This window comes from Nuphar pumila, chromosome 11 (assembly GCF_984573655.1).
Source record: "Nuphar pumila chromosome 11, dmNupPumi1.hap1.1, whole genome shotgun sequence".
Lineage (NCBI taxonomy): Eukaryota > Viridiplantae > Streptophyta > Magnoliopsida > Nymphaeales > Nymphaeaceae > Nuphar > Nuphar pumila.
Genome location: NC_143259.1, coordinates 688,031 through 713,566, shown reverse-complemented (window position 1 = coordinate 713,566; position 25,536 = coordinate 688,031). Strand labels below are relative to the sequence as shown.

Sequence of the window (25,536 nt, the reverse complement as noted above, 5' to 3'; positions counted from 1 at the left end):
CTACTGCAAAATCCCTGGGTGGTGCATAGGCGTGCAAATGGGTTGCCTGCTCCACCATTGGGGTCTTGTGCAAATTCAAAGGGTAGTCAAGGCAAGTGATTCAGGGTTTATAACTGGATCACACGCGTAATGATGCATAGATCAAAGCGGGATCACACAAAATTTACACTATGAATGCAATCTACTGTACATTTGTCTAAGTTAAACTAAAACCTATTGTAATCAAAGGAAAACAAGAAAACAAAATCCTAAATTTCAATTCCAACCTCCTTATTAAAAGGCCCTCTGTAATCCTCTTTATAGAGGACAGATCCTTATAACTCCAATTTTCAATACGAATACAACATAAATCTAATATTCAAATTAATTTTGAAATTCAACTAAAAATCTAAATATCAAACAGGCAGAGTTCTGCACGTTCATCAACAGTTGATTGTTAGATACATTTTCATTATGGAGCAAGACTTTGATGGCATCACCATGTCTACATCATTACCATCTGTTATTTGGCATGCTAGTTAGTTATTGCCTCCTGAAGTTAATTACTTAACATTCAAGCAATTTAACATGAAGTAATCAAATTGAGGACATTATTTGTTAGTTAGCTGACATGCAAAAGATTACAAAGTGTTTAATTTTGACATTCAAAATAATACAGACAATATCTGGTACAACACATGATTAATATGTAGGTATTGTTTCTTCTACAACTGTTTCAACAAAATCTACAGACAACTTTGAGCTTATTCAGTTAGCTTGTTCTCTCTCTCTTCACCCATCATGGCAACCCAGGTCAGAGGGTGATTTATCAAAGTAAAAGAAGATCCCCAAAAAAGAAAAGAAGTCTTGCAGGGATATGCTAGGAATGAAGATATTCTCCTCAACATTTGAACTGAAACACGATAAATATTAATTGCGCTACTTTTAGTGCTACATAGGATCAACATTCTCCTAAACAATATATGCACTGAATTTGATATAGTTCAGAATGTTGACAAATATAGTCAGTACAGGGAAATCCGAAGCCGTGCTATTCCACTGAGGAGATATACGGAAGCCTTCATTGAATAGGACATTACATACATAACACGCAAGCCCACTACATCTATCAAGAACGTTATTCAAAGCTTATATTGTATACAAGATATAGAAAAATGCAAATAATTCAAAGAGCTTGAATTCACAAGCTTCCCCACTTTACAAGTTTATTGCAAAAAAGAGCTATAAATCCCTAATCTATTGCACCTTTGCTTCAGGTAATTTCTTTCACTGTGTCGCGGTTGGGATAAAATGATGTGCATACTGCATATCACCTTTTATTTTTCTGCTTGAAATGTCTAGCCAACACAGAGAGGAAGCGATTCTTCAGGGAGAAAAAGTGAAAGTAAAGGGTAGGAGAGATGGAAAAATACATCATGAAGCCAATCTCTAGAACCCATCTCATTATCATTTAAACTTGATGACCGCCAAAACTGATTTGTAAGACAGTAGTTATGGAAACAGGAATGGAAATAATCATGTAGAAAATCAAAGCTCCAAACCCCTTTAATTTTGCAGCCTCCCACTCTCATCAACAGTGCTGTCAATCTCAAATGGTAAAGTAGCTGCATTTGTTTTACACCGGGAAAAGACCCAGAAACCACAGACTACAACTTATCCTAATGGAGCCTGGACAAGAATCTGCACAGCAAGATGGCTCTTGGTCCCACTGATTACAGTTATACCTTTAACTTCGAAGTTCTCTGTCTTGCATTTACAAGCAAGAAAACTGACATGAAGGATAACAGCATTATGATAATTAAAATGGTATTTTTAGTCAACCAACAGTACATGTTATTATCCTGTTGCCTTTCCTGCACCAACCAATAAGACAATCGATGCACTTTGTTAATTGATATTATCAGATTGTGACCATGTGCAAACAGGATTAATAAACATAAATATATTTCCTGTAGAATGTGAATTCGCAACTGATTTTCACTTTGGACAGCACATTTTCTGACAAGGTAATGGATGATCTCCTACTTCTTGCAGGAGAAAAGAAATGCATTGAATGGACCTACAAAAGAAAAAGAGCCTTTGCTTTTCTTAGGGATGTAAAAGGTCAGGTTTGGGTTGGATCTGCCCATTACCAAATCCGGATAATCGGATATGATGCTAATCAGATGTGGATTTGGATTTGGACTCGAATATAAAAAAACTCAAACCAAATCCGAGTCCAAGTGTATGACTCACAACCAAATCCAAACCGAAATCCGCAGTTTATGTTGGGTCCACTTTTCCTGTTTATCCCGCAAAAAAAAAGTATGTCACAAGTATAAATGTAGGCGAGTGGTTGCCTTAGCTGGTCAAAAGGTGTTGGTGGCTCGATGTCATGAGTTCACATCATAGTTAACAGGAAGCGAAATGGATATGGGAAGCGATGCATGATGCAGAAATAGGGAAGCAGGTGTTAAAAAGTAATATGAAGCGTGAAGTGAAATTCGTTTGGGAAGCGATTATGAAAGTGTGTGAGAACACTGAGAAGTAAAAAAGGAGTCATGAAGGAAACAAGGGGGAAGAGAGTGAGAAGCGAGTAAAAAGGGAGTGGGAAATGAAGGGAAGCGAGAAAAATAAATAATAACATGAAAAACACAAAAAAAAAGAAAGTGATGGTGAAAGCGAGTGGGAAGCGAAAGAAAAATGAGTGGAAAACGAAAAGGAAGTGAGACGGAAGCGAGTGGAAAGCATGCTTCTCCCAAATGGGAAGCAAGTTTCTCCAAGTGTGGCGCTTCCTGCTTCAGAAGCGCGATTCCGGGGAAGCGCACTTCCCACTTAGGGAGGCACTTCCGGTAACTATGATTCAAATCTCGTGGGCACCTTTGCCTTTTGAATAATGGCAAGCATCCGATTTTTTATCGTTACTTTCCAAATCCGACTGTGAATCTGAAATAATTGAGCCATTTAAAGCAAAATCGACCCATTTGCCTGATCAAATTCAACAATTTTACCAAACCTGGCTAAACGGGTTTGGATCAGGCCAGATATCCAACCCAAATCTGCACTGTTTACATCCTTAGCTTTTTTTCTCTTTATATGAGATCTGAATTTACTGCTTGCAAAAGAATCGGGTTGTCTTATCCTAAACTTGCTCAAGATGACAAGTTAAATGTGGTATCTTGGACAAATTGGCGCACAACCTTGGTATCTTGGACAAAAATCAAACTCCATATTAGCTTTACTGTACTTTTAATAGAATTCTGTCAGCTGCTTGTAGCAGCCCTCACTACTGTCAAGGTAGAACCCTAAGATATTTCTCAAGGTTCCATTTCTGTGCATGCCAAGTATGCATTGGCATTAAACTAAGGAAATAAAGTTCTGGAGATCCTTTTCTAAATAAATTATTATTTCAACATCGTTTCCACTATAATTTGGAAATTCAGATACTTAATAGTAAGTGACAATAAAACAAGATGCGCACTCAGATATTAGATCAGGATCATATAATAAGCCACACCTAATATGTTTTACGCTCTCAAAGTTATCTTTAAAGAAAAAAAGGTTACTGACCTTTTCAATGAACTTTTGCATTAAGTGTTTGTGCTGCTCTCTGAAGATGTCCTGTGCATGCTTGTAAAGTTCTACATCAAGACTGTTAAGTGATAGTATCTGCTGGATGACACTATCAGGAACATGTAGACGTGCCTGAAAAATTCCAACTTTTAGACAATTAAGGGCAAAAGGGAAACAAAAAAGAACAGTTTATATAACTATGGCATTATGAACCATTATTGAAACCTCAGTTATCTGATCCAAATGCTAAGCCACCAAATCATCTGGCTACACTGCTAGCCTATGATCTTAGTGACCTGTCCCCATCCCCAAGCCACTGTGTTTCAAGCCTGATCCAGTCAAACAAGTGAAAATTTTCTGGTTCAACAACCAACACAGTCAAGAAAGCCAGCAACTTGATTCCTGAACCTTTTTTTCCTTTTCGAAGTCAAGCTAGGGGATGCCTAAGTGAGATTCGAACTCAAGATCGGTCAGTTAAGAAAGTGTGCCTCTAACCATTTGAACTATCTCAATCATACATGCTTAGATTGCTTTATTAGATGTTGGGATTTGATCCAATTGGGACACTGATCAATAGTGAATTGATAGTGCTAGAAACAATATTAACACTTTTGATTTTTGAACACAATACAAGATTTATCCCAATTCAAAGGACAATAAAGATGCAAATCTAGCCGTTGAATTCAAGATATTACTAACCTTTAGTTTGAACACAATACGCGTCTTAATCAAATTTATTAGTTTTCTACAGCTTATACTTTTACTACCAATAATGTGATAATGTTTTTATTATTTTAGTTCTTAAATTCTTGTTGTATGGAACATGGAATATGGAATATGGAATATGGAATATGGAATATGGAATATGGAATATAAATTATGAATTTTGCTTAATGTTTAATTATTAAATGCTTGCAATAGGATGCATTTGTTAAATTGTTGCACTTGCATATATGATTCAGTTTTGAGATTAACAGATCAACTTTAATGTTATCTATTCATGTTTTATTTTTTCAATGATATAAATTTTATATTTTGGTAAATTAAGAAAAAATATAATTACATTTTCGCTTCTTATTTGATTCTTATTCACTTTCTTTTCACTTCTCACTCGAATCCTAGGTCATTTCCCCCTTCGATTCCGATTTGATTCCTATGTCGCTTCCGGTTCGCTTCTCTTCTCGCTTCCGAAATGATTCTCGATTCGCTTCTAAGTCGTTTCGCGCTTCCTATTTCCTAAAATTTTAAGTGTCTCACTTCCTGCTTTCGATTCTTCGACTGGCAACTTTGACATATTCTCTCAAAATCCGTTGTGGAAGAAGATGGTTCGTCAAATGAAGAAACTCTTAAAGGAAGTGAGAGAAAAGACTTTCTTGGACTATAAGAAAGCTCACAAAGAATGGGAGGTTGGTTATACCCAAAGTTCTTTCTCTCTTCATGGGAAGTATAAACGAAGAACCATGTGCCAACATCCTTGAATTTCAAAGAGCCGATAAAGCATGAGTCTTCGTTAAACAAACATACACTCAAAAAGATGCCACATACAAATGGGACTTGCGTGACTGCATCCACAATTGTAAGCAAGGAGATAAGACCGTTAGAGAGTATTATGGAACTCAAAAGGAGATAAGACTCTTAGAGATAAGACCATTAGACTCGTTTGATTATATAGAAATGGGCTCTTGCATCATTCGATTTTGAAGCGCAGGTAGGTTTTTATGAGGTTTGAAAATCGACAGTGTAAAATTGTTATAAATATCATAAATATTTAAGGCTTAAAAAATCATATTTCTTTTATAAAAAAAACACGATCCAAGTGTCGTTTCTTAGCGAATCGACCATGACAAACGCATCTGCGTGGTAAGTTATCGTAGACAGCTACTCTCTCTCTCTCTCTCTCTCTCTCTCTCTCTCTCTCTCTCTCTCTCTCTCTCTCTCTCTATATATATATATATATATATATATATATATATATATATCATAGTCACCTATATCGTTCAAGGTATTTTCTCAGCGAGGATATTTCTAGGAGAGATTTTCAAAAGTTGGAAAATCTTGAGAGTTTAAATATATATAAATAATGAAAAAAAAGATAAAAAAAATAATAGTGTTGCATGATTTTTCTTGCAAAAATATAGAGAGATAAGTTTTATAATATAAAAGAAACAAAAAAATAGAAAATATATGCTTAAAATGGTAAAAAAATGAGTTTTTCCAAAAAATATCATGATATTATCACGATAATATGATAATATCATGACATTTTAAGCATTGGCTATATTTTGAATATATCGCAATAAATTGCAGATAATATCGTTTTCTACTTTGGATTTAACATGATCATCATCATCCAATTTGATTTGTTTCAAAGGTCTTTTTCTGCAGAATATGAGTCTTTGACAATCTTTAGAGTTGCTGACAAGCACTAGGTTTGCCCCCCTAAGAGCAAGCTACCATTGGCCTATATCACGTAGACAATATCTGATATGGAGATGATAATTTTAATAAAAAAATAGGACAGAGAAAGATGTATATGCTAAAGAAGAAAAAAAGAACTAAGATGATTAAGTACAAGTATAGACATGTCAATGGCAAATTGTAAATAGAAACAGGTAACAACGAGAGGCAGGTGTGCTCTTTGATCATCTATACATGATGAGCCACTAGAATATGTTAAATGGAAATATGTCAACCGGAGTATGAATCGACATTTTCATGGGTTTTAGCAATGTTGTTAAAATCGGTCTGAATCGGCCAATTCAGATCAAATCAGCCCAATGACTATGCAAAAGGGGTTGATTCACAATCGATTCAATTCATTTTTTTTTAAATACTTTTAAGGGGTTAAAAATTTGTTTAATATTTTTAATTGTTTAATAACACGTCATCTGAAGGTAAAAAGTTTGATTCACAAACATTTGATTTGATTCTTAGGTTTTTTTTAAGAAATTGATTCACCTAGTGAACCGATTTTAACATTGGTTTTTTTTTTCTTAAATTTGACCGTAAGGATGTGATCTACATGCTTGGTTTTATAGAGGCTGGCTCTTGGATCGCCTGATTATGATGCATAAGCAAGATCTTTTAAGGTTTAAAAACCAACGGGTCAGAATTTTTGTAAACATTGAAGCATCCAAATATCACATTTTTCATGAAAATACACGATCCAATAGTTTATCCCTATCAAATGGACCATGCCGATTTGCAAAAAAAGCATCAGAATGGACTAGTTCTCACTCTGGTTCACATATTTTCAATTAACATATTCTAGTGGCATATATATATATATATATATATATATATATATATATATATATATATATATATATATATATATATATATATATATAAGTGTCACCTATATCACAATAATATTGGTGAAATTCAAAACAATGATAACCTAGCAGGAGCATAGACAGCAGGAAAAAACTAAAATGGTGTTGGCCCATCCCTTGCAAGAACACATTGTTATAGACTCACAAATGTATCAAATTTACCTCTTTTGAAAAGTTGGCAGGAGAGATTCTTTTAAGAGAAGCTGTACGTCGAACAGCTTGAGATTTACGTAAACCAGAGATGCACACCTCATAAGTCTCCATTAGTTTTTCAACAGTCATCTGCTACACATAAAACTCTTTAAGTTTAACATATAATAGCAACCTGCCCTATTACCATTTGTTCTTTTAATTATTTGGAATGTGGTCATGCAGAAGGATCTTTTTTGTTTTATATTTCAGTTCATTTTGGTTTGACATCATATCCACCAGAAAGTTCAGTAGACCGAAAATAGGCTTACATTTTGGTTTGACATTGAGGCATTTCCGGAGGGAACATCACTTGGAGTATTGTCATCAACAGTATTCTAACATGCAAAAAACACAGTTAAAAATTCGTTAGATGTTTCCAGCAGCATAAACAAAATAGGTGTACATTGAAAACACCTCTCACTATAAACCTGTCTTATTTACCTGTTGATGACTCAGATCTTCAAGCTCAGAATCAGTAAGGGAAGAGATTGGTTCTGTTGCAAAAAGTCATACACAGATCAAGGTCGATATCTCATACAGCCATACACATGATTACCACAATTTAAAAGAATGCCACAAGTAAACACAAATTTTTTTCAACAAAAAATTGTGAACTGGTGAACTTTATATTCAACTTTTCAGGCACTTTTTAGCTGATTGAAATACCAGAGGTGTCTCAAAAACAAGAGAAACTGATACCATCTTTTGTGACTGCTTTCCCCTCGTTGACAAAACCTTAAGCAATCACTATGCTGCTCCCTTTTTAGCACAAGAAGATGAAATGTCCCTGTGCTGACTGACCAGTCCAACAAATTTTGTCTGGGGTTGTGTGTGTGTGTGAGAGAGAGAGAGACTTGCATCTATTCCAGGTAATCCTAGGCGCATGAGAACTTTGGGAGAAAAAGGAAAAGGTGAGATTTAATAATAAACAAAATAGAATTACATTAGAAGAGAATATATTGAAAAAGGTAAAATAGAAATAATGCACAATGAGTAATACAGAAAAGGTTCAATGAAACAAAATTGCACTATCTTGAACAAAGGGTCTTGGTTTCAGTTCCTACTGAATGTCATCCCAGCTTGACAATCAGGAAAAGAAAAACAAATTGAGTGAGTTTGAGACAGCACAGATGGAAATTGAAGAACAGTTACAAGATATGGCATGCACACCCGGGTCCATGGAAGATGATGTAATGAAATAAGAATGAAAGCAAATGAGAGACTCTTGTGGGCTTACAAGAACACAACCAACCTACAAAGAACAACTTATGGATCACTCCACAGTGTCCACACCACCCATACAAGGGCCAACGGATAAAAAAATGAATGCTTATGTATTACAAAATGCTTGACAAAGCATTGAAGAGTCACATTTGTGACCGTTGGAGCAGCTCCAACAGCTAGTTGGAGCTGTCCCTTTCAAGTGCAGCAGCTCATAAAAAGCTGAAAAACAACAAACATATAAAAATATAAAAATTACAGTCAGCCCCCAATCGGCTGACCACTATTACAAAGTAAAATGACTGAAATACCCATCAGGGTATTTCGGTTTACATATATATATACACTCTTAACACCCCCTCAATCTCACGGTGTAAAAACAGAGAATTTGTCAAGTAGGAAGTGAAGCGCTTTAGTAAAAAAGTCCGCCGGTTGATACTCAAATGAAACACATGGCAACGTAATGGTCTTCTTCATAAATTCTTCATGAACGTAGTTGTAATCTATTTCAATGTGTTTGGTCATTTCATGAAATGTATGGTTGCTTGCAATGTATATTGCACTCTTGTTGTCACAACATAATCTCGAAGGTTCTATAATGTAAACTCAAGTCTTCTAACAATTGTCTCAACCATACTAATTCAGAACTAGTTGTTGCCATGGCACGGTACTCAGATTCAGTCCAAGAGAGGAACACATGTTGCTTCTTGCATCTTAATGAAATTAGAAAATCACCTACAAAAATACAAGATCCAACGGTTGAGCGTCTATCATTCACATCCCCTCCTCAATCAGAATGAGAGTATGCAATAATTTCTAACGGAAAAGAAGACGAAAGAAATAACCCATAATTAATAGAATTTCTAATATATCTAATAATTCTCGTTATAACACTCATATGTACTATAATGAGAGCATATTGAAATTGACTAACAGAATGAATAGCATGAGAAATATCAAGACAGATAAGATAAAGCTTCAATCATTTGTCTATATGGAGTTGGATCCTTCGGAGGTTCGTCATCATCTTTGCATTGTTGACCTCTGGAATATCAACTCGTTTTTTATCTGAAAGTCCTGACCCTTCGATGATCTTTGTTGCATACTTAGTTTGCAATAACAAGTAACCATGAAGTGAATAAGTCACTTCTATTCCAAGAAAGTACCGCAAAAAATAAGGTTTGTCATATCAAAGTTGACTTTGAGCACATCTTTGATATGGCTAACTCCTTGTTTATCACCTCCTATGATAATCATATAAAAAACGTAAATAAGTAATATCATCATTCCTGCATTAGAAGACTTAACAAACAATGACAAGATTTAATAACCAAGTTGTATCATCATACTGCTGAATCAATCATATCAAGTCTTTGGAGCTTGTTTTAAGACCATACAACGCTTTTCGTAACCGAAGGATTTTTTCATGTGTTAAACTTAATCTTAGTGGGGGATCCATGTAAACTTTCTCGTTGAGATTATTATTCAAAAAAATATTTTTTATATCAATTTGAAAATTGAAACATTTTCAATTGATGCTATAGAAATAAGAGTTCTAATCGTAGTCATTCGAGCGACTGGAGCAAATGCCTCACCATAGTCTATTCTATATTCTGGATTATATTCTTTGGCTACTAGTCCGGCTTTATATCTTTCTAATGTCTCGTTACTTTTAGTTTTAATCTTATAGACCAATCTACATCCTATAGTTTTCTTTTCTTTAGGTAATTCTTTAATTTTTTAAGTTTTTGCATTTTCTAAAGCTTCAAATTCATCATTCATTGCCCTAATCCATTCTTGATGATTTTTAGCATCACGGTAAAACGATGGTTCTACGTATGAGTGTATAGCCATTAGACATGCTCTATATTTTAGTTTAAAGGAATCATAAGATACAAACCTACTAAGAGCCTTTGAAATTCTATGGATCTTCTAACATTAGAGGAATCTATATTTTGATTTTAAGAATATCTTTCTAAAGGACATGGAGGATGGTCTACAGTACGTAGAGTATAGATTTTGTAACGCCCCCAAAATCCCGAACTTGTAACCTTTTAGGAAATTTTTAAGGCTTTGTAATCATTCCTTTTTCAGAGTTTAAAATAGCAGTTTAGCGAAAAATAGTGTTTGAAATAACAAGTCAACGGACCTTGAACGCATTCCAAGCAAGTTTTTCCTTTACACAACGGATTTGTAACTTCATACATTTATTGAAACCAAATAGATTCAAAACGAGGTTTTAAAGTTTATACGAAAAGTGAAAATTCAAATAAACCCTTATACCAAATTATAAAAAATGTGCTCAAGAGTGAAACGTCAAGGAAAGAGTCTCATCTTGATATCATCACATTATTGCGCCATTGTTTGTCATTCCGACCTAATCATCACTAGTACCCATGAAACAAGTCAGATTGATAAAAAATTTGTAGGTGCATAGATATCAAAATTAAGAACAAAACTAACATATACGTTGTTCCTTTCGTGATGTGTTGTTCCGAATAAGCAAAATGAGCATGATAACCCCGTTTCGATATTAACTGTCCTGAGGGTATGCACAGGAGAAACGTAGAAACAGTTGAGACTTCTCGAGGGTTTGTTATTATATGTATTTTGATATCCCGAACAACTAGCCGAGTCCGCTCCTAAGGAGACGGCCAATGACCGAGAGAGAATTTCACAAAAGCCATTTGTTCAAGGGGATGCATCCATACTTCTGCAAAAGTCATTGGGACCTATCACCTAGGATAATTTTTGATAGCTCAGTCCCCTAACTTTGATGACCGAAGACATTGAGTTCAATTGCAACTCGAAGAGCGTATTTGTTAACAACCTATACATCAGAGTTTTTGTATCATTCCATCCTCTCCCTTGAAGGAACCAAAAAGACAAATGGCTATGTCAGGTTATATTTTAACTGACAACCTATTTTACATGCTTTGGTCTTTTAAACCAACTCGAGCATCTTGCTTGTGAAGGTGTTCATCACCATTTATGTGATTTTCTTTTCATCATTATATATTTGCACGCTACGAGGTTACCATAAACCTCGCATTCAATCATCGTAGTACTAACATGCTGTAAAACCCCGTTTAAAAAAAAAATTGGCCCCTTGTCGGGTCCGGACCCGACCCGGGCCCCTTTTTTTATTAGGGTTTTACATAACCCGAGCTCACCCGAGCTTTCGGGCGCCGCAAACCCCCCCTTCTCCCCCTTCGCGTGCGGGCAGGTTTGGGAAACCCACCAGGGGTTTCCCCTTTCGTTGCCCCCCTGCGCCTTTAAGAGCGACGTTGGAGGGCGAGGGGAGTCACGCCTCCCTCCGCGCCGGTCTCCTCCCTCACTGCGCCCCGCCGCCGACGCCGGCCACCACTCCCAGGTACGCCGCCCTCTTCTTCTCCCTCTTCTCTTCTCCTCCCTCTTCTCTTCTTCCCCCCCCCCCCCTCTGTCACCTCGCCGGGAGGCCGACAGGCGGCGCACGGCCCCTGCCGCGCCCTCCCACATCCCCTGTGCCTTTCGGTGGGTCGACAGGGAGCCCTCATGCCCTGTCGCCATTTTCCCCCCCTTTCTACCGGGGCTGTCGAAGGGCCGACAGGGGTCGAGTCACCCATGCGACACATGTTGCCATCATCGTTTTGCGGTCGCCATGACTCGGTCTGGCAGGGGCTGGGGCCCCTGCCATTCGTTGACTCGGTCTGGCAGGGGCCGAGGCCCTGCCACCTCACCGCCATCGGCAGGGGCAGGGCCCCTGTCGTCTCGTGTCTATCGGCAGGGGCTCAGCCCCTGCCGATTCGATGATTCCGGCAGGGGCTCAACCCCTGCCACTTGACGTTTCTGGCAGGGGATCAACCCCTGCCACTCTTCTATTGCCAGCAGGGGCTCAGCCCCTGCCACATAATTGTTGCTGGCAGGGGCTTCATCGTTGCTAGCAGGGGCTCAGCCCCTGCCACTTTCATTTTGCCGGCAGGGGCTCAGCCCCTGCCACTTCATCGTTGCTGGCAGGGGCTTAGCCCCTGCCACTTTCATTTTTGCAGGCAGGGGCTCAGCCCCTGCCACCTAATCGTTTCTGGCAGGGGCTCAGCCCCTGTCACTTGGTTGTTTCTGGCAGAGGCTCAGCCCTGCCACTTTAGCATTTCTGGCAGGGGCTCAGCCCCTGCCACATTTATTTTGTCGGCAGGGGCTCAGCCCCTACCGCTTCTTTGCGTTTGGCAGGGGCTGACCCCCCCTGCCGCCTCTGTATTTTTTTCGACAGAGGGCTCAGCCCCTGTCACCCCGCGGCTGTCTGCAGGCAAGGGCTCGCCCCTTGTCGTTTTTCGGATTTCGGCCAGCAGGGGCACACCCCTGCTGCCTCTCTCTTTTCCTATAGGCAGGCTTGTTTTTCTATCTCTCCGCATAATAATTAGCGTAGCACTGTTGCAGACCTCGCATCGGACCGCCGCTCTGGCTCCGCGGCCCGAGCCTCCTATCATCTACACGTGTAGACGCACGCAGCTGCACGACATCCCGAGGTAGGGAAAAGTCGCACGAAAAGTTTGTATGAACAAAGTAAAATAAGACTTCTGAGATAGAATAGTTATTTTACATACCTGCTTATCTGAAGAAGTATTGGCTGGTCAGAGTTTTACTCGTTTTGATTCTTTTGAAATTGCAATGCTTAATGTAAATTCTGTGGTTGGACTCATTCTAGAAAGAATCACATAGTTTAATTGGCATACCTGTTTACGTGTAGGATTAATTAACTCGTGATTGTCTGTTCTGCATGCTTATTCTTTGAAACTGCATGCTTAAGGTAGACTTTGTGAGTAGACTCAATACTGAAGAGAAAATCATTTAAGTTGTTGTACATGTGAATGATGGTTTTTCAGCTAACGTACTCAGGATTGTTGACTTGTGTTCCTTTCTAAATGCCTTCCGTTGTCGTTTCTAAAAGTTAAAACTTAAAATCTTTGAAAGGTTTTTCGATAAGGTTTTCGAAATCACAAGTCGAAATTTTGGGGCGTTACAACTTGGTATCAAAGCCAGATTAGAAAGAGGTGAAATCTTGACTATTGAGCATCCCATCGCGCTGTAAGTAAGTTTTTGATATTTTATAGCATGTTTAGACTAAATTATATTCTTGTTTTATTCGTAGTACCGTTGGATAGATGGATCCGTTTACTGGTTCTAATGGTAGTCGCGGTAGGAGCACGCGTAGAGTACGTGGCTGTTCCGTAAGGGAGAGGGGCGGACATGAGATGTTTGGGGCTGGTTACTGGGCTAACCGCCCTCCTCTACCCATTTTTACGGATGAGCAAGGCTGCCCACTACCGATCGCCTACCAGATACCCTTGGCAGCAGCAGGGGCTGAGGTGCATGCTCGAGAAGGTGGTTTCGCGCCTTCACACGTTCGGGTGCACCATCAGACACCACAGGAGTCATCGGGAGATTTTGTTCCCCCTAAGTTAGCAGAGGAGTGTGGTTTCTGCGGAGAAACAGGGCACACCATGGATGCTTGCCTCCATAAGGCTGAGCATGACGGCAAGATCGCAATTTCGACTGCAGGCGAGCAACCATCACCTCCGGCAGACCCAGTGGGCGGTGTATCACCCACATACACACCTGCGACGGATTCTTCAAATTATAGTCTTGGCTCACCGGAATATACTCCGGCAACGCCCCTTTATGGGCAGGAGCCCTCCTACAAGGAGCCACTTCCCTTCACCCCTAAGCGCAGATTCAGGCGCACAGGCAATAGAAGGGAATATCTTAGGAAGTACTCTAGCCGTCCCTAAGGGGAGGTAGCACTTACCCAGTTTTGTTGGAGTCTGTGAACTCATTTATATTTGCGGAATAGAACTTTTGCTTATGTACCAGCACAGCTGGATGCTAAATATTTGGCTTTCGTAATAAAGATCTATGTTTTTGCCTTTGCTCCTATACTTATGCCTACTTGTACGTCTTCAGTATTTTTTACCTTAATCTTGGTTGCTTTTTAAGGATGGCGGGAAACTCAAGTCACAGCATGGCCGATGAGTTGCGTGAGCAGAGGGGATTCATGATGGATACCCTCAACTCCTTAGCTGAGGCGATTCGTAACCAGGGTCGCCCCCATCAGGACCCGGGTTCCCTTGTTGGGAATGCACCAACTGCCACCTATGAAAATTTTCTGAAGTTGAACCCTCCTACTTTCTCTGGCAAGGTTGATCCTGATTTGGCGGAGAGTTGGGTTAAAGAGGTAGAACGGGTGTTCCAAGTGTTGTCCGTCCCTGATGATAAGAAGACGATGTTCGGGTCCTTTCGATTGAAGGACGATGCTCGCGAGTGGTGGGACACTACGCGGGAGGTGCAGTTTCAGGGTGCTGACGTGATTCCATGGGAGGCCTTCCGAAGGGTTTTTCTCGGAAACTATTTCCCTCCTCATGCGAGGGAAAAGAAGGTGGAATTTCTGGAGTTGTGCCAAGGCAGCTTAAGTTTGAACGAATATATCGTCAAATTTCAACGGTTGGAGCGCTATTGTCCTCACCTGTTCGAGGATGATCATGAGCGGGCCGGGAAGTTCATTCGCGGACTGAAGGAAGGACTCAGGCATAGGGTTCTCACCAGCATGCCCGCGACTTTTTCTGCGGCGGTAGCAGCAACCACCTTACTGAACGAGGATTGGAAGCGTTCAAAAAGTGTGCAAGCCAAAAAGTCAACCGCGTCCGGTGGTGATCAGAAAAAGACCATTTCCGGCTGCCCAGGGCAGCGACCACCATTCCCAGTGAAGACTGAGGGGGGGAAGAAACAGTTCCCTCCAGCGAAGCGCCAACGACAGCAGGGCCATCCACCGTCCAGGCAGTCGTCTGGTGATAATTGCCCCAGGTGCAAGAGGCCTCATGTGGGACAATCTTGTTCGCGGGACACTAGCGGATGTTTGTACTGTGGCAAGATGGGCCATTTCATACGCGACTGCCGGAAGAAAGCAGCAGATGACCTCAAGCGAACTGGCAACGTATCTCAGTCTCCTCGACCACCTCATCAACAGCAACAACGAGCACAATCAAGCAGTGGCAGGGAGCCGGGTCGAGTTTATGCAGCCGCGGTCGATCAATTGACCAAAGGGGATCTCGTTCAAGGTACCATTCTTGTTGCTGATCAAGCAGCTTTTGCACTCTTTGATTGTGGTGCTACACACTCGTTTGTTTCAGAAAAATTCGTAAAACAATTGCATATAACGGTAAAAACACTTGATAATGCTTTAGACGTGTATAACCCCGTTGGGAAGAACACTGTTTGCACCACTTACATACCTGAATTGGATGTAGTGGTGGCAGAGCGGCACTTCCCTGCTTGTGCTATCCTGCTGAAGATGACCGAATTTGACGTCATCCTAGGCATGGATTGGTTGTACAAGTATCATGCCAAGATCTTTTGCCGTGATGGCAAGATCGTTTTATCGCCTTCAGGCTCTTCGAGAGTAGAATTCAGAATTCTCAGACCGGTTCGAGCAAGCCGGATGATCTCGGCGCTTAAGGCACAGAACTTTTTGCGGAAGGGATGCACTGCCTTTTTGGTTAGTGTTATCCAGTCAGATCCAATGCCTATTCCCATCTGTGAGCTGGATGTTGTTCGTGATTATCCCGACGTTTTTCCTAAAGAGCTGTCAGGACTTCCACCGTCTCGTGAGGTAGAATTCAATATTGAATTGCTACCAGGTACGACGCCAATCTCCAAAGCACCCTACAGAATGGCGCCAGCTGAGCTTGTGGAGCTGAAGAAGCAGTTGGAGGAGTTGTTGGATCAGGGATTCATTCGCCCCAACGTTTCTCCTTGGGGAGCTCCTGTGTTCTTCGTGAAGAAGAAGGACGGGACCTTGCGTCTGTGCATCGACTATCGAATGCTCAACCAGGCCACAATAAAAAACAAGTACCCATTGTCGCGTATCGAAGACTTGTTCGATCAGTTGCAGAAGGCCAAGGTTTTCTCGAAAATCGATCTTAGGTCTGGATACCATCAACTCAGAATTAGGAATGAGGATATTCCTAAGACGGCCTTTCGGACGAGATACGGACATTACGAGTTCACAGTCATGTCGTTCGGACTGACCAATGCCCCCGCAGCTTTTATGGACTTAATGAATAGGGTGTTCAAGCCATTTTTAGACACCTTCGTGATCGTGTTCATCGATGACATCTTGGTGTACTCAGAAAGTCGAGAACAACATCGAGAGCACCTAACGATTGTGTTGGAGACCTTGCGAAATGAACGTTTGTATGCCAAGTTCTCTAAATGTGAATTCTGGCTCGAGGAAGTTATGTTTTTGGGACACGTTATTTCTAAGGAAGGAGTGTTCGTGGACCCTGCAAAGGTTGAGGCTGTACTTAGTTGGCAGCAACCAAAGAACGCACGTGATATCAGAAGTTTTCTGGGACTAACAGGTTACTACAGAAGATTCATTCAGGATTTTCTAAAATTGCGTCACCCCTGACGAAGTTGCTGAAGAAAGAGGCTAAATTCTTATGGGACGAGAAGTGCGAGGCGAGTTTTCAGTTATTGAAGAAGCGACTTACCAGTGCTCCTATTTTGACCTTACCTTCTGGTAAGGGCGGATTCGTGATTTATACTGATGCCTCTGGGTCAGGCCTAGGGGTCGTGCTGATGCAGAATGGGAAAGTGATCGCATACGCCTCTCGACAACTTAAAATTCACGAGAAGAACTACCCAACTCACGATTTAGAGTTAGCTGCGGTGGTGTTCGCACTGAAAATATGGCGACATTACTTGTATGGGGAGCAGTTTGAAGCATTCACCGATCATAAGAGCCTTAAGTATCTATTTTCGCAGAAAGAATTGAACATGAGACAACGGCGTTGGCTTGAATTCCTTAAGGATTACGACTTCACCCTCTCCTACCACCCAGGAAAGGCGAACTAGTGGCTGACGCCCTCAGCCGCAAAACACCAGAAGTTTAGATTAATGCCTTATTCGCTGGATGGAGGTTGGTCGAAGACCTAGCCTCATGGGAACCTTTCGCGATCACTCAAGGTTCTATCGGCTTATCCCACCTTGTTTCTCAACCTGAGCTACTTGCGAGGATCATCAATGGGCAGAAAACTGATGCACGCTACGAGAAGTTGAAGGCTCAAGCGATATTGGCAGATACACCTTTTCGTCTGAAGGAGGATGGAAGTATATGGTTGAAGGAGCGCCTTTGGGTTCCTGACGACCCGATCCTTCGAGATGAAATTTTGGCGGAAGCCCACAAGTCTAGGTACACAATTCACCCTGGTAGCACGAAGATGTTCAAGGACCTACAACGCAGTTATTGGTGGAACGGTATGAAGCGAGACGTGGCTGAGTATGTCTCGAAGTATTTAACGTGTCAGCAAATCAAGATCGAGCACCAGAGACCCGGTGGGGTCATGCAGCAGATAGAGATCCCTCTATGGAAGTGGGAGGATGTTACCATGGACTTCATAGTCGGTCTTCCGAGGACGCGGAGGAAGCATGACGCGATTTGGGTGATCGTCGATAGACTCACCAAGTCGGCTCACTTCCTACCTATCCGTCTCAACCAATCGTTAGATAGTCTCGCTGATCTCTATGTTAGAGAGATTGTGAGATTGCACGGTGTCCCAGTCTCGATTATCTCCGATCGTGATCCTAGATTCACTTCAAGGTTTTGGGGACAACTTCAGTTGGCGTTGGGCACAAAGTTGAAGTTCAGTACTGCGTTTCACCCTCAGACTGACGGGCAGTCGGAACGTACGATTCAGACCTTGGAAGACATGCTTCGAGCCTGTATGATGGACTGGAAGGGAGAGTGGGATTCCCACATCAGCCTGGGGGAATTCGCGTATAACAACAACTATCATGCGAGCATCGGGATGGCCCCATACGAAGCTTTGTATGGGAGGCCCTGTCGATCACCTGTTTACTGGGATGAGGTTGGCGAACGAAGATTGGAGGCACCTATAGTCTTGCAACACTATACTCAACAAGTGCAGATGATTCGAGAACGACTCTGTACCGCTCAAAGTCGGCAGAAAAGCTATGCAGATAGACGCCGACGAGAGCTTACCTTCGATATTGGCGAGATGGTTTTTGTTAAGGTATCTCCGACGAAGAGCGTATTTCGGTTCGGGAAGAAGGGAAAGCTAAGCCCTAGATACGTCGGACCGTTCGAAATCCTGGAGCGAATTGGAGAAGCAGCTTACCGCGTGGCGTTACCTCCGCAGTATGCTCAGATTCATAATGTTTTTCACGTATCCATGTTGAGGAAGTATGTTCACGATCCATCGCACATCATTCATTATGATGATGTGGACATTAGAGGGGACTTGACATTCGAAGAAAGACCAGTGGAGATCGTCGACCGTCGTGACCAAGTGCTAAGATCAAAAACCATTTCCTTTGTAAAGGCTCGGTGGCAACATCATGGAATTGACGAATGTACTTGGGAACCTGAGAACGATATTAGGGAAAAATATCCTGACCTGTATTTTGATTCTTCAAGGTAATAAATATTTTGTGGACGAAATTCTTTTAAGAGAGGTAGGATGTAAAACCCCATTTAAAAAAAAAAAAAAATTGGACCCAGGCCGGGTCGGGTCCGGACCCCGGGCCCCTTTTTTTATTAGGGTTTTACATAACCCGAGCTCACCCGAGCTTTCGGGCGCCGCAAACCCCCCCTTCTCCCCCTTCGCGTGCGGGCAGGTTTGGGAAACCCACTAGGGGTTTCCCCTTTCGTTGCCCCTCTGCGCCTTTAAGAGCGACGTTGGAGGGCGAGGGGAGTCACGCCTCCCTCTCGCAGCCCTCGCCCCCCCCCTCCGCGTCGGTCTCCTCCCTCGCTGCGCCCCGCCGCCGACGACGGCCACCACTCCCAAGTACGCCGCCCTCTTCTTCTCTCTCTTCTCTTCTTCACCCCCCCCCCCCCTCTGTCACCTCGTCGGGAGGCCGACAGGCGGCGCACGGCCCCTGTCGCGCCCTCCCACGTCCCCTGTGCCTATCGGTGGGTCGACAGGGAGCCCTCAGGCCCTGTCGCCATTTTTTTCCCCCTTTCTACCGGGGCTGTCGAAGGGCCGGCAGGGGTCCAGTCACCCATGCGACACCTGTTGCCGTCATCGTTTTGGGGTCGCCATGACTCGGTCTGGCAGGGGTTGGGGCCCCTGCCATTCGTTGACTCTTCCAGGCAGGGGCCGAGGCCCTGCCACCTCACTGCCATCGGCAGGGGCTGGGCCCCTGTCGTCTCGTGTCTGTCGGCAGGGGCTCAGCCCCTGTCGATTCGATGATTCCGGCAGGGGCTCAACCCCTGCCACTCTTCTATTATCGGCAGGGGCTCAGCCCCTGCCACTTCATCGTTGCTGGCAGGGGCTCAGCCCCTGCCACTTTCATTTTTGCAAGCAGGGGCTCAGCCCCTGCCACCTAATCGTTTCTGGTTGTTTCTGGCAAAGGCTCAGCCCTGCCACTTTAGCATTTCTGGCAGGGGCTCAGCCCCTGCCGCTTCTTTGCGTTTGACAGGGGCTGACTCCCCTGCCGCCTCGGTATTTTTTTCGACAGAGGGCTCAGCCCCTGTCACCCCGCGGCTGTCTGCAGGCAAGGGCTCGCCCCATGTCGTTTTTCGGATTTCGGCCAGCAGGGGCACACCCCTGCTGCCTCTCTCTTTTCCTATAGGCAGGTTTGTTTTTCTATCTCTCCGCATAATAATTAACGTAGCACTGTTGCAGACCTCGCATCGGACCCCCGCTCTGGCTCCACGGCCCGAGCCTCGTATCATCTACACGCGTAGACGCACGCAGCTGCACAACATCCCGAGGTAGGGGAAAGTCGCACGAAAAGTTTGTATGAACAAAATAAAATAAGACTTCTGAGATAGAATAGTTATTTTACATACCTGCTTATCTGAAGAAGTATTGGCTGGTCAGAGTTTTACTCGTTTTGATTCTTTTGAAATTGTAATGCTTAATGTAAATTCTGTGGTTGGACTCATTCTAGAAAGAATCACGTAGTTTAATTGGCATACCTGTTTACGTGTAGGATTAATTAACTCGTGATTGTCTGTTCTGCATGCTTATTCTTTGAAACTGCATGCTTAAGGTAGACTTTGTGAGTAGACTCAATTCTGAAGAGAAAACCACTGTCATTGCTATTGTAACTGAACCTTAAGTCATGTACGGTATGAATTTTATTTGAGGTCATGAAGTATCCTGAAGTAGGAACCAACACTTTATTGATTTTGATATGATATTATCAGCCCCCACAGGCCAATTGCTTAGAAAAGCAATACATGTCATGTATGAACCAAAAGAATCATAAAACATTATTTGCTGCCCTCTCATCGTAGTCGCACCTCTAGGGAGGTATAACCGTACTTTTGGACAAGTACGTCCCATGTGAGTTACGATGGTTGGAGGATGAGGTTATAGCAACCTCGATGAATGCAATTAGCACAATGCTGAGATCACATAAATGGTGACCATTCGCCTTCACAGGCAAGATGCTCGAGTGGGTCTAATAGACCAAAGCATGTAGGATGGGGCGGCGGTTAAGAAACCCCCGTCGTACCCATCCGATCTTCACGGTTCATCAAGGGAGAGGATGGATGGTACAAAGACTCTGATGGACAGGTTGTTAACAACCACCCCACGGGCAAAAGACTCGGTTTCCCCAGTCATCGGAGTTAGGGGAATTGGGATTACCATAAATTATCCTAGGTGGTAACTCTCAGGCACTTCTGCAGAAGTTAGATGCATCCATGGGCCACGAATGCCTTTGGGGATTTACTCTCTTGGTCACTGACCGTCCCCTTAGGAGTGGACTGAGTCAGCCATCCGGGTTAATGAAAACACCTGACATAATAAACCCCCGGATCGGTCTCGGTTGTTTCTATGTTTCGCGTCTGTGCGTACCCACAGGCCAGTTAATATCAGAACTTAAAGAATATCTTCATGAATAGTTGTAAATGACTGAGACTTACACTGCTTCAACTAACAGCTCTTTGCACTTATTGCATTTGTTAGAATAGACTACAAATGTTTTAATTGCTTAAATATCATATCTGTTAATCTTATGAATGTCCTATTTTATTTTCTTTCTACTTATCTGTTCGTACACCTACTGGTTTGTTATGAAACTGACTCATTTCATGGGCAGGTGAGGAGTAGGACTTCACTGGCGGCCGATGGCGTGGTGCAACATGGATCAAGATTTATCTTCTTTCTGCTGGCGACTTGGCTCTGAGTCTTTTGGAGTTTTATTTAGATTTATTGAACTTTGGGACAAAATGCTAACTTTGTAATAAACTGCAGATTTTTAATCTATTGTCTTATTTCTTAAATTCCTTTAAGTTGTTGTACATGTGAATGATGGTTTTTCAGCTAACGTACCCAGGATTTTTGACTTGTGTTCCTTTCTAAATGCCTTCCGCTGTCGTTTCTAAAAGTTAAAACTTAAAATCTTTGAAAGGTTTTTCGATAAGGTTTTCGAAATCACAAGTCGAAATTTTGGGGCGTTACACATGCCGTGCATGTCTGATAGTACTGTTACGATGAGAGGGATATCAGTTTATCAAAAAGAAACCCCAACATTATTTAGAAATCTCAAAGTCACAATTATCACCATTTATGTGATTTTCTTTTTATCATTGTGCATTTGTACGCTACGATGTTACCATAAACCTCTCATCTAATCATCGTAGTACTAACATACCGTGCATGTCTGATAGTACTGTTACGATTAGAGAGGTATCAGTTTCTTAGAAAGAAACCCCAACATCATTTAGAAATCTCAAAGTTTCGTTCTTTAGGCCAGGAATATCCGAGTCATTTCGGATATCAAAACAAAGGACCGTACGTACCACTTAGGGCCACACAGTCGAAGGTCTTTCGTTACGCAGGGTTGAGGAAAAGACTTGGTTATGAATATGCAAACGCCAAATATTTATTTTTTTTTTGAAACAACGAATATTACAAGCTTTAAAATTTTGCACGTGAAATTCCCTTTTTCTTTAAAGACTTGGCGAGTATGCGTAAATTTGTGTCTTTAAATGCAAGCGTAATGCAAAGTAAGCAGGAGTATGCAAAACTGTGTACCTTACGAAGTCATATATATATATATATATATATATATATATATATATATATATATGATACATATATATCAAGCATAAACTTGTGCACATTTTAGCGAGACGGCAACGTAAATGACATAAAGCCGGACTCGATGTACGAAATCACACATTGAGCTAAATAAACTATGTAAGCCATGCACGATGTACGAAACCGTACATCGGCTAAATAAATTGTGTGAGTGCACGATGTATGAAACCGTATATTGGCTAAGTAAATTGCATAAGCAGTAGCCTGTGCACGTAACAACGTGGCGGCAAAATAAATGACATAAAACCAGACTCGATATGCAAAACCATATATCAAGCTAAATAAACTGTGTAAGCGATGCACGATGTACAAAACTGTACATCGGCTAAATAAATTGCATAAGCAATGCACGATGTACGAAATTGTACATCGGCTAAGTAAATTGAGTAAGCAGTAGCCTATATATGTAACAGCGCGACGGTAAAGTAAATGACAAATCCAGACTCGATGTATGAAACCACGCATCGAGCTAAATAAACTACGTAAGCGATGCACGATGTATGAAACTATAAATCGGCTAAATAAATTGCGTAAACAGTGCACAATGTACGAAACCATACATCGGCTAAGTAAATTGCGTAAACAGTAGCCTATGCACGTAACAACGCATTGGCAAAGTAAATGACAAATTTTAAATGGATAAGAATACGTAAAATTGCGTCCTTGAGTTTAAAAGCATATATATACATATAAGTTAGAAGTATTATGTCATTTGTCCTCGTATGCAACTTTCGCCTAGCTCGAAGATGGTCGGACTTGCTGACAATTTCGAGCGTAGGTTTTCAAGGGCTCGTGCTTTGGTGCGCATGTTGTAATGAGATATTGCGGAAATATAAAGAGTGCATACAAGCACTTACAACAATGAATAAAAGAGACAATATCACAAGTCCACAAAGGGACAATACAAGCACAAGCCTTTAAGAAGGCAACAATATAAAAAGCCTCTTATTGAGAAGAGAAAAAGCTCTCAAGAATGAAAATACACAAGGGGTTCACCCCTATTTATACAAGAGGGAGAGGAGGAAAAAGGAGGGCCAAAGGGCCTCAAAAGAAGAGCCAAAAGGGGGCTCCCATGGAGTCGTTGGGAGCCCCCAACAGTCACATTTGTGACCGTTGGGGGCTCCAACGACTCTATGGTTGGAGCCCCTCTTTGGTTCTAAAAAATACAAAAAATAAAAACAAAAAATAAATAAAGAAATTTGCATTTAAACAAAATAGTTGTTTTCCAAAACAACTATGTGAAATTACAAAAATACCCCTATCAGGTATTGATGTAATATATATATATATATATATATATATATATATATATATATTAGATACATTTTAACACATGTCGCATCTGTTGCGCCGATATGGTGCGCTAAAAGATATTTTGCCATGCTGCAATAGAAATGATGCAACCATTTTAATTTAACGAAGTAAGCAACGTTTGTGTTGCAGGAGTCGAACTCGAACCTAGTTTGAGCCGACCGGACCGAATCGGGTTCATTTGGAATAATGACAAAAACTTGGCTTAGTTTGGGGGAAAATCGAGATAAAATTGAGATGAGATCAATAAAGATGAGCCAAGTCAAGCTCAGTTTTGAGAAAATCGAGCTTTGACTCGGTTTATGTGGAACACAAATCACGACTAAATGGGCTAAGTCAAACAGAGTCAGAAACAGAACCAAAAGGGAGGAGGGCCAGATGATCGAGCTGGGTCGGTCTCAGCAAACACATGGGTCGAATCGGCCTGGATATCAAACTGAGATGGGCTCAATCTTTGCGAAAACAGGTCAAGCCCGGACCCAACTTGAGACCCTGGGTGTGCCCTGACTCTAGCAGGCTCGACTGAGTGGAGCCCAACCCAGCCCACCCGAGCTGGCAGCCAAAAAGGGTAGGTGGGCTCGACACGGTCGAGTCCGACCCGGACAACTAGAAACCCAACAAGGCTCGGCCAGTGGGATCGACTGTATCGAGCCCTAACAAGCCCACAAAAGGACCAGGCTGAAGGTGGGGACCGAGTTGGGCTCGATATTGACCGAACTCAACTCAGTTGGGCCTACCCAGCGTGGCTAGGTCATTGTCGTAAGCAGTGGCCAGCCCACAACTGAGCAAGCCATAGCCGAGCCAGGCTCGGTTCTTGGGCAAGAGGGGAAACAAAGGGGAGGGGGTGGGCTTGGCAGTCAGGCCGAGCCTGGCCTGCCCACTTCCGGGTTGCCGGAAAATGCAAAGACAAGAGAGAGGGCAGAAGGCCCATCCTGGCAGCCGAGCCAAGAGTGGCCCCTAACCCGAACGGGACCGAGCCTAGGCTCGGTCCTCCAATTGAGAGAACTGGGCTGGGATCGGTATCGTGCCTCAGTTGCAGCTGACACGAAGGAAAACAAGGGGAGAGAGGGCAGGAGGGGTGGCATCCTCCTGCCTAAGGTTAACAGAGAGACGGGAGAGAAGAGCAGGAGGGGCGGCGGTCGTCCTCTGCCTTCTTTTAACAGGGAGACGAGGGAGAAAAAAGAGCAAGACGGGCAGCGCCCCTCCTCTGCCTTGGATTAACAAGGAGACAAGAGAAGGCAGGAGGGTTGGCACCCTCCTACCGTGCATTAATCAGAGAGAAGAGAAGGGGGGAAGAGCAGGAGACGAGAGTGGCGCATACCTAAGGGAGGCTGGCGTCCAACGTGAAAAGGGGCTCCGACATGAACAGGAGAGAGGGAGATTCGTAGAGGGAGAAGACGAGGGACGAGAGGGGGGACGTCGGGTTGCACCGACATGAGGAGAGGCTCTGACAAGAGGGTCGGCGAAGGTTCGGGGGTCGAGGTTGTGCAGGAGAGGAGTCGGGTCTTCGAGGTTTTTTAAAAAGAAAACTCCCCTGTGGGGTGTTTAAATAGAAACACAGGGGGGGTCTGTGTGGACCTGAATCCGATCAGATACAACCTGGATCTGAAACAATTTTTTTTTTGAAAAGTGTGGGTCTTACAGATTTGAATTTCATTATGAGGGTCTATATTATTAAGACTCCCATTCGCATTCCCATGTGCATCATGAGTGTCCTCATTGTCACTCTCATGCACATCATGAATATGATCATAACTCACACACTTATTGGCAAGGTCAAAAAGAAATAAATAGTCACAATGCTCTTAGATTTTCTC

General features: G+C 42.4%; 1 protein-coding gene across 3 annotated transcripts in view; it reads right to left on the bottom strand.

Moving 5' to 3' along the window:
• Positions 1–760: 760 nt before the first annotated feature.
• The window catches only part of TPST (tyrosylprotein sulfotransferase), a 38,861-nt gene continuing 14,085 nt past the window's right edge, over positions 761–25,536 (bottom strand). For 2 of the 3 annotated variants that reach the window (XM_089981009.1, XM_089981008.1), the window contains exons 9-13: positions 7,521–7,573; positions 7,349–7,414; positions 7,050–7,169; positions 3,550–3,684; positions 923–1,853 (exon numbers count right to left, since the gene is read on the bottom strand). In XM_089981009.1, the coding sequence (XP_089837135.1) occupies positions 1,719–1,853; positions 3,550–3,684; positions 7,050–7,169; positions 7,349–7,414; positions 7,521–7,573 (509 nt within the window). In that variant the 3' untranslated portion in view covers positions 923–1,718. Of the gene's footprint in view, positions 893–922; positions 1,854–3,549; positions 3,685–7,049; positions 7,170–7,348; positions 7,415–7,520; positions 7,574–25,536 lie in introns of those variants that run through there. The other variant, XM_089981010.1, reaches the window with a different exon arrangement.